This window comes from Amaranthus tricolor, chromosome 13 (genome assembly GCF_026212465.1).
Source record: "Amaranthus tricolor cultivar Red isolate AtriRed21 chromosome 13, ASM2621246v1, whole genome shotgun sequence".
Taxonomy (NCBI): domain Eukaryota; kingdom Viridiplantae; phylum Streptophyta; class Magnoliopsida; order Caryophyllales; family Amaranthaceae; genus Amaranthus; species Amaranthus tricolor.
Window position 1 is genome coordinate 5,045,137 of NC_080059.1, and position 19,669 is coordinate 5,064,805.

Here is a 19,669-nt window from a genome sequence, read left to right on the forward strand (position 1 = left end):
TTATCCCACATCGGAAGAATAACAAAGGCTTGTTATTCTTCTCCTTATAAAAGGAGTCTTGGGCATTAGTTTTGCATCATCCCAAAAAAATCTATTTTGGCTAAGGTTTTATGTATTGGAGTAATTTATAAACTTTTATTTTCTATAATCTAGCCAATATTTGTATTTTGGGTTTCTTCTAGTAATAAAGTTTTTCTCTCCTCTGCATTTGGACTTAGTCGACACATTGTCGGTAAACCACGTAAATTTTGTGTGTTTTGTGTTTGTCAATTTTTATGCTTTTTTTCTTACATCAGTTATAACAATAATAATTAAAACAAAAATAATAATTTAATAATAACAACAACAATATTTATAATAATAATAATAATAATAATAAAATTAATAATAATAACCGTAATAATAATAATAATAATAATAATAAAAGTAATAATAAAAAAAAAAAAAAAATATCAGTTGCACAAAACGTGTGACTGCTTTGTGCGACTGTCAGTCGCACGTTTTGTGCGACTGATATTTTTTTTTTTAATTTTTTTTAATTTTTTTAATTTTTATTATTAATGTTATTATTATTATTATTATTAGTATTATTATTATTATTATTATTATTATTATTATTAATAACCGTAATAATAATAACCGTTATAATAATAATAATAACCGTAATAATAACAATAATAATAATAACCGTAATAATAATAATAATAATAATAATAATAATAATAACTATGATAATAATAATAACAATAATAATATAAATAAAACTAATTAAAAAAAATTAAAAAAAAATGAAAAGGAAAATTTATTAACTCAATGGCAAATTTGTAAATTTTTAAAAATCAGGGGCAAATTCGTAATTTCATTAGGAGGAGAGGTGGCGATAAAATGAAAAGGGTGGCGACAAATAATAATGCCCTTTTGATTTTTAGACTTGTATTATATGTATATAGTTGGAAAGGTGATGCGTTAGAGTGTGATTAAAGCCATTCTTAGTAACGGTTTTCTTAATTGACATTTTATTCATAATCATGAATTGCAAATATAAATAAATAAATAAATAATATAACAAAATATATAATTTACTGTCATTTTGAGTTTGCCATTGCAAGTCGGAGAGAGTACTTTATATATTTATATCATGAACGTGAAGATTGTTGTACAAAACCCAATTTGAGAGAAATTTTAAAAGTTAACAAAATAAGTATTAGCCAACTATTTATTCAATTGATAATCAAATTTTGTCTTACATAAAAAGTAAGTATTACTTCTCGGTAAAAGTTATAGGTTCAAATCACATTTAATCATCTCATCGCTTAGTCTACCTTATAATAAGAAAAATATTTAAGAATCTTTTCCCAAATTATTATTAAAAAAAGTAATACGGACTTTACAATGTAAGATAAATATTTTCCACTATACCATCCATGTAGAAATTTAAATTAATAAAAGTGCCGCCGAGTAAAATAACAATAACAATAACATGTATTCCTTACTTGAACATGTTTTTAGAAGTGAAAATAGGTTATTCATTTGTTTGACATTGTACTTTTGATTTTCAACATATTGTTATGTAAAATAGTGATATGTTGAAGCATACACAAATTCTCCCATGAGACAGTTTCACGATAAAATTATTTTTATTGGACTGATTCAATATTATACACACACTATCTTTAAGTGATTATTTATAGCCTTAAAGTGATCACTTATAATATTAAAGTAAATAATTACAATAATTATAATAGTCAAACGAATTAACACATTAAAATATTTGCATATGTAAAAGAACACATCTGCACCTATTTCTTCTTAGTTTGCCCAGTTTATCCTTTACAAGGCCAGCTAAAATCTCTCAAAAACAAGCAACTGACAAGATTAAAAAGTTAAGACCTAGCGAAATAGCTTGGATATACAATAATACAAGCAAGCTTTTATTTTTATTTTATTTTTTTTGCCATCGTTAGTAATGAGAGCATCTTTAAGGATTCTAAAATTGAAACCACTATTATCACAGTCCAAAAACAAAAATTCTGTACATCTTATATATAATTATGCTTTTGGGAGTCAAGGGAAAAGGGTGACAAAATTTTCCCTTAAAACACAACAGTAGAGAATCCTACAAAGTACAAACCCAGCAACCTACAACATACAGAAGACAAGCCAACTATACACAGCCACAAAAAAAAACTCACCACAACCAACCAGTAACATTACGAGACATCATCTATGTGGACAGTCGTAACGCCATTTCTTGCAGAAGAGCTCGTTTTTGTGCGGTGTTGATAACTTGACTTGATTCTGCATTTTCTAAAATATCTGTGAGTATAGAAGCAGCATGGCCAAGAGGTTCCTCAGCTGCTCTCTTCAACATGAACGCCTACAAATTTTTATTGAGAACATTCAAGTAACATATCTTAGCCATAGCAATGAAACATCAACAAATGGACTCATGGATGCCAAATAAATGCCACGTGGAAAATAATCATTTATTGTAATGTAAAGTTTTTGGCAACTACACAGACTGAGGTTATATTCGCAAAGGATAACCCAGAAAGCGAGTTGCAAAGGGCGGTAGTGATACATTAAAAAGAAATCGCTTGAGAGAAAAAAAAAAGCAAGTTGCACAAGATAACCTAGAAAGCGAGTATATAGAGTGTAACTTTAGCACAAATGACATAACGAGAGACACTATAAAGCTAGAAGAGAAAGTAATTGCTCCAAGTAGATGCTTTAGATACCTTGGATCCATATTTTAGAGTAATGGGGACATTCAACAAGATATGAACCCGGGTGGCAAAATTGGAGAGCGGCTATTGTAATATTATGTATTGAGGTATGCTCTTAAAGCTAAAGGGCAAGTTTAATCGAACGGTCAATGGATAGAAGCCGGGATTTTAGAAAGGAACATAGTAGGAAGATGAGAGTAGCACATATACGAATGCTTTGATGAATGATTGGGCATACCTTAAGAGATAGAATTTGAAACAAAAAGACATAACAAAGGGTTTAGGAGTTGCAAATATCGAGGATAAGAAGAAAGTGAATCATTTAAAATGGTTTGGGCATGTGCAAAGACGGAGTATTAGCGAATTGGTAAGAAAGATACAATTATACAAAGTTCAAAATCGGGAGACTTTAAAAGAAGGCAAGGGCAACCTAAGATGACTTGGAGGACACAAGTGGAAAATGATAGGAGTATAAAAGATCTAGACTTACAAATTAAAAATAAAAGTTGGAATGAATGGAGAAGAATCCATGTGGACGACCATTGTAACCGATATATTGGTTATGTAGCCAGGCTCAATCTTTTGGCAATAAGGCTATGACATTGTTTCCATTATATTCCAAGCAAATTCCATGACCAAAAAAGATGGCAATCCTACCACTCTTTCGTCATAATAAACACAACCTCTTATTTCTATATCCTATTTACCTCCTTTAACATTTAATCAATGCCCAGCACAATTCATATACTACCTATTACGACACATTTTATCAAATCAGAGTATTACAGGCGGGATGTTAACCTCACAAATACACAATCAAAAAGGCAAAGACCAATTCATTCTTAAGATAAGCCCCCTGATAATTACCGAGGCTCAGAGCACCAAACTGTAAAGAATCACTATATGCAAGTATGAATATATTAGCAAGGATTACCAGAAGCAGCTGTAAGATTGTTTGTATATATATTTCTGTGAATGAAGAAGATCAAAACAGAATACCCCACTTCGAGAGGAGGAGCTCTCCAAAAATGAGCAAGCTCAATAACAAACTTTTTGATACCCCTTTACAATGCATGCCTCAAGTATTTAAACAAAACAGAAATAACAAACTGCTGACATCATTCACAACATTAATGACATCATAATATATTCAAAAATATTAATTAATTAATTCTTAGCTGTCCTCTTCCTTGTGTATGTGAATACGATTGGTGGTTTATTAGGCTGACCCGGTTGAGTCCTTGCATCACCCCTGCCACAAAGAGCCACCTTGTCCTCAAGGTGAAAGTCAGGAAAGCGAGCATTCAAAGAAGCATAGTCTTCCCAAGTGGCCTCAAATTCTGGCAGACCCTTCCATTTAACCAACACTTCCGCAGTTACACTTCCTCCAAGAGATTCATTACGAACTCCCAAAACCTCCTCTGGTTCAACCACCAAAATCATATTCTCAGTTAATTGAGTAGGAATAGTAGGGTTTACCTGAGCAGAGCCTACGGCTTTCTTGAGCTGTGAAATGTGGAAGACCGGGTGTATCTTGGCGTCGGGAGGTAAGGCTAACTTATATGCAACCTTCCCAACTCTTTCCAATACTTCAAAGGGTCCAAAGTAACGCGCAGCCAGCTTTTCATGTAGCCTGGTAACCACTGATTTTTGACGGTAAGGTTGTAATTTCAGGAACACCAGATCCCCAACTAAGAATTCCATATCCCTTCTTTTAGCATCTGCCTTTTTTTTCATGATTTGCTGAGCCCGTAGTAAATGAGCCTTCAAATCATCGAGTATGGCATCCCGTTCTTGCAACTGTTCTTCAAGAGATGAATTTGCTGTACTACCCTTCTCAAAACGAATCAATGCAGGAGGATCACGCCCATATAAAGCTTTGAAAGGCGTACTTCCTATTGAATTGTGATGGGAAGTGTTATACCAGTATTCTGCCCAATCCAGCCATTTACTCCAGCCCTTAGGTTTATCTCCAACAAAACACCTAAGATACGTTTCAACTCCCTTATTCACCACTTCGCTTTGACCATCCGTTTGTGGGTGGTACGTTGTACTCCTCTTCAAGTGAGTGCCTTGAAGGCGAAATAACTCCCGCCAAAAGTGACTCATGAAAATTTTATCGCGATCAGAGACGATAGAGGAAGGGAACCCATGTAATCTGACAACTTCATGAACGAACACTGCTGCCACTCCTTGGGCTGTAAACGGATGCTTAAGAGGAATGAAATGAGCATATTTCGATAGACGATCCACTACCACTAATATCGTATCGTAACCATGAGATTTCGGCAGCTTCTCAATGAAATCCATCGTGAGGTCCTCCCAGACCTGAGATGGGATGGGTAGAGGTTGTAGTAATCCTGCCGGACTGAGGGTTGAGTGTTTGTGGCGCTGACAAATAATACAGGAGGATATATATTTAGATACACAACGCCTCATTCCTGGCCAGTACCATTCTCTAGCCAAACGTTGATACGTTTTAAAATCCCCAGAGTGACTCCCAATAGCTGAGTCATGATATTCCGCCAACAATTTAGTAACCAATTGCAAATTGCCAGGAATGACTAACCTCCCCTTGTATTTAAGGTTTCCATGCTCGATATTATAGCCTTTAGGCACCGTCTCTCCTTGTTGAATGGCAAGAACCAATTGCTGAATAAATGGGTCCTTGTGTAGTTCCTGTTGGAATTCTTCCCATTTGATACCTCCTGCTGAAATGAGAGTGTTGCAATCAATTTCGGGTTGTTCCTTACGTGACAACGCATCGGCCACCTTGTTATGAGCCCCTGGTTTATACTGAATTTCAAATTCATACCCCAAGAGTTTACTCATCCATCTTTGATACTCCGTTCCCACTTCTTTCTGAGCCATAAGAAACCGGAGACTTTGTTGATCTGTGCGAATAATGAACTTCCTTCCCAAGAGATACTGGCGCCATTTTATTACTGACAGAACGATTGCCATTAGTTCTTTCTCATATATTGATTTTTGCCGGGCTCGTTGCCCTAAGACTTTGCTGAAAAAGGCTAGGGGATGATCTAGTTGCATAAGGACTGCTCCTATCCCAAATCCCGATGCGTCTGCTTCAATGATAAACAGCTGATTGAAATCTGGCATAGCCAATACTGGTACCTGGGTCATAGCACACTTCAAGGCTGCAAAGGCTTGGGTGGCCTCCTCACTCCACTTGAATTGATCTTTCTTGAGTTGGGCAGTTAGGGGGGCTGTTATGGATGCATAACCCTTCACAAATTTACGATAATAACCCGTTAAACCCAAGAATCCTCGGAGTTCCTTAATGTTTGAAGGAACAGGCCATGAGGTCACTGCTGAGATTTTTGATTGATCCACCGCCACTCCCGCCTGTGAAATCACATGTCCCAGATACGCTACCTCCTTCTTCCCGATATCACATTTTTTCCAATTGGCGAACAGTTGATGACTAGAGAGCAACTCTAATACTTGTTGTAAATGCAGTATATGTGCATCCCAAGACTTGCTGTAAATCAAAATGTCATCGAAAAAGACCAAAACAAACTTCCGTAAGCAAGGTCGGAATACCTCATTCATCACTGCCTGGAACGTGGCAGGAGCGTTAGTCAATCCAAAGGGCATCACCAAGAATTCGTAGTGCCCTTCATGTGTACGGAAAGCTGTTTTGTGGATATCTTCGCATCTCATTCGTATTTGATGATATCCTGATTTAAGGTCTAGTTTACTGAACACCGTAGCTCCACTCAACTCATCCAATAATTCATCTATGACCGGAATAGGGAATTTGTTTGGGACAGTCACCTTGTTGAGTGCCCTATAATCCACACAGAACCGCCATGACCCATCTTTTTTCTTCACCAACAAAACCGGGCTGGAAAAGGGGCTCTGTGAAGGTTGGATTATTCCTGCTGTCAACATGTCTGTAATTAAGGACTCTATCTCATTTTTCTGTCCTTGAGGATATCTATAAGGTCTCAGGCTAATAGGATCGGTACCCTCTTTGAGCACTATAGCATGATCATAGGTTCTCTTAGGAGGTAAACCCAAGGGCATGTTGAAAACGTGCTTAAACTCTTGCAAAACCCCATGTAATATTGAGGGAGCTTGTCCCATATCCAACTCGTCATTCTCATGTGGATCACTTGACATTTGGTTGAATTCGACTAAATATCCTCCACCCTCCTTCTGCAACGTTCGTATCATGGCTTTCAATGAGATTTTAGTCCTTCCCAGCGAAGGGTCCCCCTTAAGAGTTATGTGCTCACTGCCTAACTGAAATTTTAGTGTTTGGGTTTTCCAGTTAGTCATGATAGTCCCCAATTTCTCCAACCATTGAATTCCCAGAATAACATCCGAATTTCCCAGAGGAAGAGGAAGGAAGTCCTCAATAATAACCATACCTGGAAGTTGTAAGTTGACTCCCTTGCACAACCCTGCTCCTTGCACGGATTCCCCTGTCCCCAATGACACACCGAACGATTTTGTAGGTACGAGTGGTACACCCAACGCTTCAATCACTTCTCTGGAAATGAAGTTGTGAGTGGCTCCTGGGTCGATCATCACTACTACTTCCTTGCCCATTATGTAACCCAGCATTTTCATAGTACGAGGGCTCGTGAATCCCATCACAGAATTGAAGGATATTTCGGGTTGTGGTTCATCCGCCATCTCTGTATGCGCCATCTCCTCCGTTTGCCCATCTGTAATCAATTCGAATTCCTCCCCATACTCCTCATCTTGTGAAATCAACACACTGAGCTCCTTTCTACGACATCTATGGCCAATGGACCATTTGTCATCGCACCTGAAGCATAATCCCTTCTCTCTCTTTTGTTGGACCTCCCGCTCTGTTAATCTCCTTATTTCTCCAGATTTTTGGTTTAAATTTGTGGGAGTGAAGGTTCTATTTTGAGGGTGGGGTGTGATTTGGTTCTGGGAAGAGGTGGGAAGATTCGTGGAGTATGAAGATGGAGGAAAGGTATTTAGGGATTTTGGATTTTGTTTTAAAAAAGGGAAAGTTTGGGTTTGGGCTGTATTTTTACGAGGAGGCCCAATTCTTAACTTCTCTTCCACTTTTGCCGCCAAGTCCATCGCATGGTCCAAGGTTATTGGGCCTAGTAACCTTATTTCGGCCCGTACCTCTTCCTTGAGACCATTTATAAATTGCCCCATAGCTATTTCTTCAGGAACACCTTCCAAGGGAGCCAAGAGCTCTATGAATCTTCTGCGATACTCATCTACTCCTCCTAACTGGCGATTACTCAACCACTGTTCTTGGAGTGTGCCGGTGGAGGTGGATCGGAATTTCCTCAGGATCAATCCTTTCATTTCGCCCCAAGACGTCATAGGGTGACGCTTGTGCTCCCATTGATACCAAAATAGAGCGTCACCCTCCAGCGCCACCACCGCCGCCTCCAGCTTATCCTCCTCTGAAAGTCGGTAAAACTTAAAGAAGCGTTCAGCACGGAGGATCCATCCATCCGGATTCTCTCCATTAAAGGAGGGCATGTCCAACCTCTTGAATCTCCAATTAGCGTTGTTAACTGGGTTCGAACCCATACCCCCATCATCTTGATTAAGAAATTGATTTGGCGAAAACCGACGTGGTGGTGCCCTAGCCTCTGATTCTCCTGACTCACCTTCGTAACGCGAGCGTAGGGCCCCCAACGAGTCTCGCACCTCTCGCTGGAAACGCTCCTGTTCCTCACGGTTGTGCGCCACCTTCCCTTCCAACTGAAGTGAAAGAACCGTCAACTCTCGCCGGAGATGTTCCAATAATTGTTGCTGCTGTTCAACTCGCGAGTTAGCTAGGGCATTTGCAATCTCCTCAGCCACGATTGAACGCATCTCCGTCACCCCTTGTTCCAGTTGTTCGATTCTCTGATTTACTGTGGAAGGGGCCATCTTCTCTGCTCACTGATCGACGATGCTCTGATACCAGGTTTGTAAAGAATCACTATATGCAAGTATGAATATATTAGCAAGGATTACCAGAAGCAGCAGTAAGATTGTTTGTATATATATTTCTGTGAATAAAGAAGATCAAAACAGAATACCCCACTTCGAGAGGAGGAGCTCTCCAAAAATGAGCAAGCTCAATAACAAACTTTTTGATACCCCTTTACAATGCATGCCTCAAGTATTTAAACAAAACAGAAATAACAAACTGCTGACATCATTCACAACATTAATGACATCATAATATATTCAAAAATATTAATTAATTAATTCTTAGCTGTCCTCTTCCTTGTGTATGTGAATACGATTGGTGGTTTATTGGGCTGACCCGGTTGAGTCCTTGCACAAACCAGTAGTTATATTAGGAATCCTCAAAATAAATGAGATCACATTGGCACTGTTTCTTCTAGACTTTCCATAGAACTGGAAACTAGATCGTTCAGTTTCCATTATAAGAACTTTGCCATGTCCATATGAGGGAGAACAAATCATTGCCACCACAGTATGATCTAGTAAGGACTTGATTTAGGCTTTGACCTTGTTAAATTTAATAAATAACAGGAAAATATAGTCAAACAAAATTCAGAAAAATTCAAATAAGAGCCAATCAGTTAACATTAACATTAGTGCATATATTTTAGTCCAGCCACGTTATTAGATAAAGTTTCCAAAATCTTAGACCAGAGCATCTTGTGCAACTACTTAACAAAGATCATAATCCTCAGTGGCTCAGCTGTGAGTCAAAGGCCAAGCGAAAGGAGATCTTCCCTCATCTTCCAGCCAATGATAAAAACGGTTCCTTGCCAAATGGCTAGTCTCCTTTCAATGAAACTGTAGAATGAATGAGAATTTCCCTCATGGTGTCTTAACATTCACAGAGCTTCATATCGAGCAACAACCCCAGCCAATGATAAAAACGGTTCCTTGCCTAATGGCTAATCTCCTTTCACTGGAAACTGTGTAGAATGAATGAGAACTTCCCTCATGGTGTCTTAGCACTAGCAGAGCTTCATATCAAGCAACAACCCCACCCCCACCCCGCATCTCTTTTTTAAATTAAATCTCAAGGATATGGGCCGGTTGTGGTATGCTAGGTGAAAGAATTATGCCTCAATCTAGCCAAGTAATCCAAGTGAAATGCAAAAGACTCCAAAATGTTGACTGAGAGATGCATATGCTTCGAAAATCACAATCGAGTAAAATGGAAACACAAGCACACAGGAAGGAGGGGGATACCTGGCCATGATGAGATATGTACAATGTACAAGGTTCTTGCAACCATGGTTCCCCATCTATCTGAACAGGCAATGCAGCAAACAACTGGATCTTGATGTTTTGCCCTTGTGCAAGTCTTTGTGCTCGAGAAAGTCCTACCTGCACCAAATTGTAACAGAGAGATGTTAGATAAAAGTAAGATTTAAGGCCTACCCATTTGGAACATTAAGCCAATGCAAACACTTCAATGGAATTGCTGTTAAGGAAGATCAATAACAAAATCTCAACCTTTAACAAATAACAATCGCTGCATGGACAGTAAGCCTAATGATTCTACTAAGATAATCAGTCCAAATCCTATTATTGATCAAATAAAGATCCATCATCAGACAGTTGAAAGCAAGCCTGATTTGGGGGATCTGGAGTAGAAAAGGAATTGTCATTGGACACTAAAACTTGGGGCTTGGAGGGGGCAACTTCTGTACCAGTGGACCAATTATTTTTGCAATTGATCAGCATTTCGTTAAATGTCAATTAAAATGTAAAATAAAATTAACACGGAGCGAATATCAACAGATGACAGAAAGCAAGTGTTTTTGGGTGTTAACTCAGCTGGCTGCCAGGCTGTAAAAAAATACAATCCAAAAACTATCAAATTACAGATCTGAAAGTTACAGCATCATTTTTGAATCCCCTCTCTATCCCACCAAATTACCACTTTTAAATGTCTTCAAGCGTAGAGATACAACTCCAACCTTTTACTGCTATCAAAAAAACATCAAACCCAAGTAAAAACTTTCCAAGAAGTGATTTCGATGCAAAATTACCTTGCTATTCCATTTTCTACACTCTTATAAATAGAAATAAAGGCATCTAACTGACTTACTAGTTACTACAATTACTTTAATGAAAGCAGAAAAACTACTTTACCTGAAGCTTTCCCAAATGCCATGTTCCTGATATGCTCACAACTTCCAAAATCTTATCATGCATCGACTGGGGATCAAAATTGCCAAAATTTTCATCCTCATTGTGCCACAAGTCCACTCCGCCCATGTAACTTCCAATGTTTGCTACAAGAACACCTTCTGCATCCTACAAACCACTAGGAATATATCTTACTAAAATGTAAAATAGGAAAAATGGGGGAGGAAGAGCAAGAAAACCAAGTCCACATATAGCAAGAACACAGCAGAAAATAGAAAGTAGGAAGCCAGTGTCAAGTAAGATATGAACCGACATATGCAACTTTAAAAGCAAGCAAACTCTTGCAAAACGTCTTAGTGCCAGAAGTTTAACACTAGGGAAGGCCAAAGTAGATAATCCTATTTAATCCAATCCAGTCCATCAGGTAGTAGAGCACAAGAACAGGTACTAATGAATATTAGAAACAAAATTACGTGCACTTGCATATATAATATAGAAACAAATTTTCAAGAACTCAACAAAATGGAAATACTAATGAAGAATTGAAGATGAGACAGTGACAATCGATATCCCCATCAAAACCTGTGCATCAATTAAGACAACAAAATAAATCCATTAATGATGAATAAAAACCCAATCTCAAGTTTGTCCACAAGGAAAAAGGAACCCAAATAGCAAGCTACTCCTTCTGTTTCCTAATAATGTTTATAATTACTCTAGTAGTAGAATGTGGAGAGGGAGATAATGGATGAGAGATTGGAGGAAACCCACGGTAAGAGTGTGAAAGCACTTTACCAGAAAACGAATAAAATGAAATTCTAAAGATCATTCGGGCATAGATGGTATACAAAAAGAGTTCAGAAAAATATCAATCACAATCCCATGAAGAAATTTTACCAACAAATACAAATATACAATCCAAAAAAATCTCTTAAATTAACATGTGGGATACACCCTATCATCTAATTGTATTACATTGCTTTTTTTCTCATCTTTACGAAAAAAAAGTTAAAATTACAACAAGAATAAAGTAATAGACCTTAATACTATTAGATACTACCAAAAACCTAGGAGTGAATAGAGAGAAACAGAAACATCATAAGGAGTAGATATCAGCAGCTCATAAATATCAAACAATATCATCATACCTCAGGTACTTCGATTTCAACACCATCTACCTCCACACGAACCTGCCAAGGAAAATCTTCAAAGATTCTATCCATGATAATCTTTGCACCTTCTTTAGCATAGAGGACTTTGTTCATAAACTGCAAGAAAATAATTGACAGCGATCAGAAAATAAATTCTAATTTTAAACACAAAATAGGACCAACTTAAAGCAGCACAAGGAACAACCAAATCTCAACGATCGTTGATGAGGTAGCTAATTGGTAGATTTCCCTGCCATTTAGGAGTCTCCATTATGTTTTTTAAGACCAAGCATTGCGCTAACTTCACAAGCGTGACTATTGTTGGGTTATTCCCTCCTACTTGGAGGATAGAGCCCAATTATTTGAGCTTAGTTTTATTTAGTCTAGCTTTACAAGTGTACATAAAAACATAAATACATTTGTAGTTTTTGTATAACGAAAAGGAAAAAATGAATCTCGTAGTTTCAGAGCTGCCAATTAGTTCACACTGATCCAAGCCAAAAAGAAAGAAACTACAAAAAGAAGACTTGAGATGGAAACTTGATACAAGCGCAGAAGTGAACAGTTATTTAGTTGCAAAACTGAGGACAGAAAAACTTGAGAATACACACTCGTGGTAGAAGTCATTTCTTCAATCAACTACTCTGATTTCCTTTTTTTCATACCAAATGCCTTGCAAAGGAATTATGGAAAGATTTAAAATAAACCAAAGAAAAAGTCAGGGATCTGACCTACCGAATCATGGTTTTAAACTACACTCACTATTCCGATATTCAAATTTGAGGGAGAGTAAATTCAAACAACTTATCTTCTTTTGTTATGTCTTTAATGATCAAAAATATGGGAGACGAAGAAGATTAAAACCAGTAACTCAGTAAGGGAACTTTATTTTCTTTTGTTAGAGCAAATTTAAACAAACAAGGTCGTCAAAATTATGTAGGTTGTTAATTGTATACCATTGGCAACATAGTTATGTTCTTAGATCCACCTCATAAACAATCAACATTGTAAACTTCCCCCGTTTATCTCTTGTTCCTTCCCTCCAGCAGTCAAAAGCCAGCCATAGGCTCTTTGTTGATCAAACCACTAATTTTACACATCCTACTCCATATGTAAGTCCTAAGCCAATTCTTAGTCATCAATAGCTTCATCCACATACAGATCCAATATTCTTAATCTAAACCCTATAAAATAATGGCAAGATTAATTTCAGTAGACTGAGCAAAATACTATATCTTGGTCAATAAGTAAAAAAAAATATATATATCACTTAAAAACAATTTATCACTTAGCTAAGCACACACCATGAAAAAACCCAAAAGGAAGTATCCTAACAATCTATGAACTTTAACTATCTGATATTCATGTTCAAAACTCATATAGAGCCACATAGCAGCAGCATCTTAGAGAAGACTTCACATTAATCTTTTGCATTTCAAGATAACTTAGTTCCCCTACCACATTTTAAGGTGAACTCCATTTGATAATATCTAATAAGATCTCAAACAATCTTACCTATTCCAAGTATGCATGTCGCACACATTATACAATAATTAAACATTATGGTTGTTTACCTGACTGTAAAACTTCTCAGGATTTTCTTCCCTTAGATTATGTATATCTAGAGCAACTTTTGCATCACAACCTATTCCTGCAGCATAACAAATGCACTGAGCAATTATAATGATTGAATGAACGTCACAGCAATTACATGAGTACAAGATATGAGTAGGATAACAAGTTATCATAGTAAGTTAGTAACCAAAATAAAACAAAGTGAATCGAATCAGCCTCTGACACAATCATATAGCTAAGTTTTGTAAGGTTCAAATTGACAAATGTAAAAGGAACAGTGCAAGGAAATGTGCAAACAGAGATGAATTTCCATACGAAAGACCTTGATTCTAGCCCCAAAAAAGAACAAATAAAAGAGAAATCAAAATTCCAAAAATAATAACAGATGAAAATATGATGTATTAGCATCCTATAACACAGGTTTCTAGCAAATTAAACTTTTATCGAATTAAATTCACCATAATTAAGCTAAACCTTGAGAACCTTCTACAAAAGATAAAAGCTCATCCGACCAAAGAAAATTTTCGAAACACTACCATGGAAAATGTATTCCAAAATTAGATTAGTAAACAAAGACAATGGTAATTGATTTTCCATAGCAATAAGCCACAAAGTATGAGATTTTTGTTTGACTAACCTAGATAATTATTCATGAATTTGGGGGGTTGAAGTTCTCTTGCTTGCTGATTCAATATTGATATCTTCCATCGGTCCAGAATAGTCATTGCAGCATGCTCTATGTCCTGCAATACTCTACAAAGTCCTCCTTGTCTCTCTAATGATCCCAGCCCACCACCCCAAGAAAGAACTCTTGCAAGATCATTTCCTGTTCCAGCTGGGAGAATTGCAACTGGAGGAGGAGAAATAAAATTCTGTTTATCTACAGCGTTCAGAACCCAACCTACAGTTCCATCTCCACCACAAACAAGAATTCGGAAGTGTGGCACTTTTCGGAACATGTACAAGCCAACCTCAGGCCCTTGATTTGGACCCAACTCAAAAACCTGCATACGGGCAAAGTTATCCGATATCAGAAAGAAAGATCTAGTAGGAAAAAGAAAGAGTGTAAAGATACACACACACACAAATGGCAAGGTTCTGTACATCTACCTAAAGCCAGTCAACAATGGGAATGTACTCCTCCCAATAACTTCACCTCTGATAAATGCATTTTTTTAGAAATAAAAGAATTATTAAAAACTATAAGAAGGGAACAAAAAGAGGAATGAGACAAAAATTACACCAAGAAACTCCAATGACTCCTGCAAAGATCTCCTGACGAATACCCAAAAACAAACCATTAGCCTTAAACCAAAGCGAGGCTAGGAACTTGACTCTCTCCCAAACTACATCTGATGGAAGACACTTATCCTTAAACGTTCTTCTATGTCTTTTTATCCAAAAAGGCCCAAAAAATGGCAAAGATGCAACATCTTCAAAGATTACTAAGGTGGCTCTTCGATCCAAAACCGAAAAATCCCATTCAAAAGAAGCCTCCAATAGCGACATTTCACCCTCCAATATGTTGCTATGAGGGGAAAAATAACGAGGGCAGATGGAGTACGATGGAATATGCATACATAAGTTCTCTAATAGTAGTGAAGCACAGATAAAATAAAGATCACAACTTCAAGAAATCAACATTTCATTATCATGATGTCACTATATGGCTCACAATTGGGCAAGTTTTGGAGGAGTCAATTGCACATAACCATACCCTAGTACAATAACCAAAGAGGTTGCTTTGAATTGACCCTTAGTAGCAAACATCCTCAGAATAAGTCATTTTACAATAATATATTAAAATATAAACCATCAAACCAAAAAGCTTGAGGAAAGCAATTCCTTGAAAATCCAACCACCAAGAATCTAAGAGACTAAGAATACTCTATAGAAGTTTGTTTCATTCCATACAACTTATAAGCATATAATAGTGTTCCCTCTTGCATGCACATTCTTTTTTCAGAGAGGGAAGAGAAGGAACTTGACCGAAAATTCTTCCACATAAAGCTAGTCACCAGGAGCACAGATAGGGGATTCACCACGATTTTTGAAAACAGAAACCCTTTGTAAAAGAAAACTTGAAAATCTTTTGAATGAAACATTAATTTCAACAAAATTTGGTCAACTAACCTGAACTGGATTAAGTAGCATGTTCAACCGCACACGAAGCGAGTCACCGCGCTGCGCTCCACTCTTTTTATTTATGAACACTAAAATAGGTCTTGCATCAACCGGAAGATCAAGAATGGCATATCTTAGGTTTTGAACAACATGGTCATCTTTCTGAGAAAATGATGTACTTTTCTTAAGATCAGATTTTAGTTCAGTATGCTTATCTACATCTCCATTACAATTTTGATTTGCTGCATTACAATCACCATTATGATTGTCCTCAAAACTATGAAATCCATTAATTGTGACATCGGTACTTGGAGTATCAGTGGACATATTATAAGCCTTACCACCATCAACTGGATCACCTGAGGAACTATTTTTATATTTTTGCCTTTTGCTTTGACTTCTCATACGTCCCCGTACAGTGGAAGCAATTTCATTCGCCCCTTGAGTAATTGAGCTCAAAATTCCACCAGAAGATGAGCGGCCCAATTCCCTGACACACAGCGGAGACAAAATCAATCGTCTCAACGGACCAAGATCACATACATCTCCTGATGCATTAGACATGTTGGTGTGGCAATCAACATGCACTAGCCTTTGGCACCATAGACAGCACCATATAGGAGATCCACTAAGAAAAGACGCACTGCATGGCTCTTCACAATAGCTGCAGAAAGAAGTTTCATCAGTTTGATCTGTAATCTCTATCCACCGAATAGCCCATTGGTGAACAATATGCTCATATCCTAGCATCGAAATACACTTGCAATCCTTATGTGCATTCGGAGAGCAAACTAGGTGAGAAGCTGCTCCACAAACGCTACATCGGTTGATAAAATTGTCTGAAGCCGCCATCGGTCCTAGAGTTTGAGAAGGAGAAAAAGATTTTAAACATACACAACAATTCCAATTCTTTGCACGGGTAACACACTCCAAAATCCAATTATGTGCAGCTTCAGGAGCTTTGTTTTTTGCCTTTGGATTTTTTTTGGATCTTGCTACAGCCTTCATCCAAGTCAAATTGATATTTCTTCTCCATTGAAAAGCAGTGAATAATATAGTCAAGATACCAACAAGACCAGCTAGAAAGCAAGAAAGGATAAAAAAACGCGAAACAGCCACTTCACTCGTATTCTTGCCAACCAAAAAATCAGAAAGATCATCCATTCTTCACTATGTAACTTTCTACAACATAAAAGGCTGATAATTACAAACCATCTTCTTAACAGGGCAGACAAATTCAACTGCTACTCTCATTTCCAACACATCTATTCCCTAATTACCAAACCACTAACTTTCCAAACACAAAACCATGGGGATGACATCACATAAAGCCACCATTCAACTAATCAGCCCACATCAAGTAACTAACATCTCCGCCCCATCATAACTGTATGAAAGAAAGATCCTCTCAATATTTAGTTTACAACTTTGCAACAACTTACTTCAGTCAGAGAGCATGAAACGAAATTGATAGCACTTAAACCTCATCAAAAGCACAAGGATCAAGGAATGTATACCGTAAAACCTGCAAGGCAGAGAACAATTAACAAGTGATTACTAATATTGAAAGGAATCGCCAATATCATATATTGAGGATGTTCTACAGTTTAACGTTGAATGTTGTCTCGGTTGATATATATTAAACTTTACTTAATAATCTAATAAATTGCATATACATTTTCTTAAGCAAGTTATAACGTAGATTATGTTATCATAAACACAAGGGAAAGGATAATCGCACGGGAAAGGATGAAGGACTGTATGCACAAAAACCTGCAAGGCAAAGAACAAATAGCTTTAATTCAAAGGAAACGCTAAAAGAAAGTCTGCTAACAGTAAGATGATATCATTCACAGAAAGAAAAGGTAAAAACAAAGCCAAGAAGTTTCATTAACAAGTAACAACGCAATATTTTGCCTAACTTTGAGATATTTATCATAATACAAGGAGTCATCATCTAGTAAGCCAAGCAGATTTAGAAATTTACTCCAACAAATACATAAAACTATTATTTTTTGCATCGAATTCAGTCAGTAAACAGTTAATTGATTGCTTTGCAGGAAGTTTGATTCCCTAACTTCAATTTGAACTCGAACTAAAAATAAAAAGTAAAATCCACACCAAATTCAAATAAGTAAAAAAATCAATCAAACAACAAAATCGATCATATTTTAGGAGCGCAACAAATACAGAAGCTCAATGTGAACGTGAAATAAAATCAATGAAAAATGATTCGAAAGGGAAATAAATATAACTTACCAAAAAGATGAGAGGAAACGGGAACCCTAAGGGAGAACGCCGGAAGATGTCGAAAATAAATTGAAGAGCAAACTTTGGAATCGATTAAAGCAAAACAGTACTTATAAAAAAAATCAACAATGAGAAATGATCCTTATTCATGAATATTGTTGTTTATGGGAGAAGTATGGAATGCATTCCTATTGCCGACGTCGACGTGGGGTTGGATTCTTTTGGGGTAAATGAAAGTACTCTGAAATGAATCTTGTTTAATTCGATACACATGGCTGTCGGTAAACTTGGCTCTTTCCAGAATGTGGGTCCACTTATAAGAATCATGTTAACGTCGGATCTATTCCCAGATTAATGCTAAAAAACAGATTAATTCTCACTTTGCATTTTTTGGGAAATTATTTCCCACAATACCGTCCACGTGGAAAATTTATTTATTTTTTTTTATTTTTTTAAGACAAAACCGACACTTGAGATGGCGGTTTGCCTTAAGCACAAAAACGCCACATGAAGTGGCGGTTTGGTGAAGGCAAACCGCCATCTCAGGTGGCGGTTTGGTCCAGGTAAACCGCCACTTCATGTGGCGGTTTGCTTGTTGCCTGATTTTTTTTTTTTTTCTTTCATTTTAAAATATTGAACGCAACATGCATTAAAGTAGTTCAATACCATCAATTCCATAATAATCAATTACGAACCGGCTTGTTCTAAAAAAAATAAATATGAAAATAATACAAAGATATATTACAATTATGGAAACTCATACAAGAAGTTCAAGTCATATAAGAATATACAAAGTTTGTTAAACTACAACCCCCGGCCCCTTTTGTTTTGCGCACCGGTGGATGATGATGGTGTGAACTCGTCAACCTCCGCAATGACATTAAGAGCAGGAGCTCGTCGTTGACTAGCACGCTGATATGTGATAATCCTTTGCGGAGGCGATGGATGTGGAGGAGGAGTGTTGATGGAAGACGGGGGAACGAACGACGACATAGTAGCGGATGTCGATGGCGATCTGGAAGACCGACCTCGAGTAGATGAACGCTGGTGGCCTCTTGTGGACCGAGAACTGGATCCTCCGGAAGAGCTACCTCGATGGGCTGAACTCCTTGGAGAAGGAGTGTGGAATGCGTCATCTACCTCGCCAATGACGGGTGGAGTCGGTATGAGGTACTCATAACCCGCCTGACTCAATGCATCGGTCAACGACGCGTTAATGGAGCCTAAGGTCTGAGAACATAGCCGATACCCCACGTCAACTGGCGATGTAGCGGCCCCTTGAATCGTGTCATTACATTGTATGAGCACCGATCGGATGCGCTCAGCCTGTTTGTTATCATTATATTGTTAAAAGAGTTACTTAAAACGTAATTCGGGTTACTTAACATTTCTGTGAATGTATCATGGCGTACACTAGGACCTGATTCTGGAAGTTCCATGCTAGTCATGACTTCCCTCGCATTATCCAAATTTGCAACCAATTCAACATAAACCTCCATTGCCGTTCCAGGGGCTTGTGATGCCGCATAAGCAAGAGCACTTATGCTTTCATCATTCTTCATAGGGACTAACACATTTTTCCCAGTCACCGGGTATTTCATCTCTATTTTTAACATATAAGAGTTGCGATCACAACCAATTACATCATACACTTTGCTAACAAACACCTCAAAAGTCGTATTTTGACGATGGATAAACATCACTGTATTTAATCCTCCATTATATCCAACATCGGATCCAGTATAACTT

The 19,669-nt window shown here is 37.3% G+C and overlaps 1 protein-coding gene across 7 annotated transcripts; it reads right to left on the reverse strand.

Moving 5' to 3' along the window:
* Nucleotides 1-1,447: 1,447 nt before the first annotated feature.
* Nucleotides 1,448-18,196, reverse strand: LOC130798631 (diacylglycerol kinase 1). Of its 7 annotated transcripts, none has more exons than XM_057661698.1 (10): nt 17,930-18,196; nt 17,412-17,443; nt 17,154-17,195; nt 15,680-17,057; nt 14,184-14,550; nt 13,546-13,622; nt 11,969-12,088; nt 10,824-10,988; nt 9,915-10,052; nt 1,448-2,377 (listed from the first exon to the last, which is right to left on the reverse strand). In XM_057661698.1, exons 4-10 carry the CDS (start codon nt 16,832-16,834, stop codon nt 2,225-2,227), a joined length of 2,175 nt encoding a protein of 724 aa, XP_057517681.1. In that variant the 5' UTR covers nt 16,835-17,057; nt 17,154-17,195; nt 17,412-17,443; nt 17,930-18,196; the 3' UTR covers nt 1,448-2,224. The 7 variants fall into 7 exon arrangements, 6 of the variants coding, with proteins under 6 accessions (XP_057517681.1, XP_057517680.1, XP_057517678.1 ...); XM_057661697.1 differs by having other exon boundaries at nt 17,347-17,443; XM_057661695.1 differs by having other exon boundaries at nt 15,680-17,195.
* Between the last annotated feature and the right edge of the window lie 1,473 nt (nt 18,197-19,669).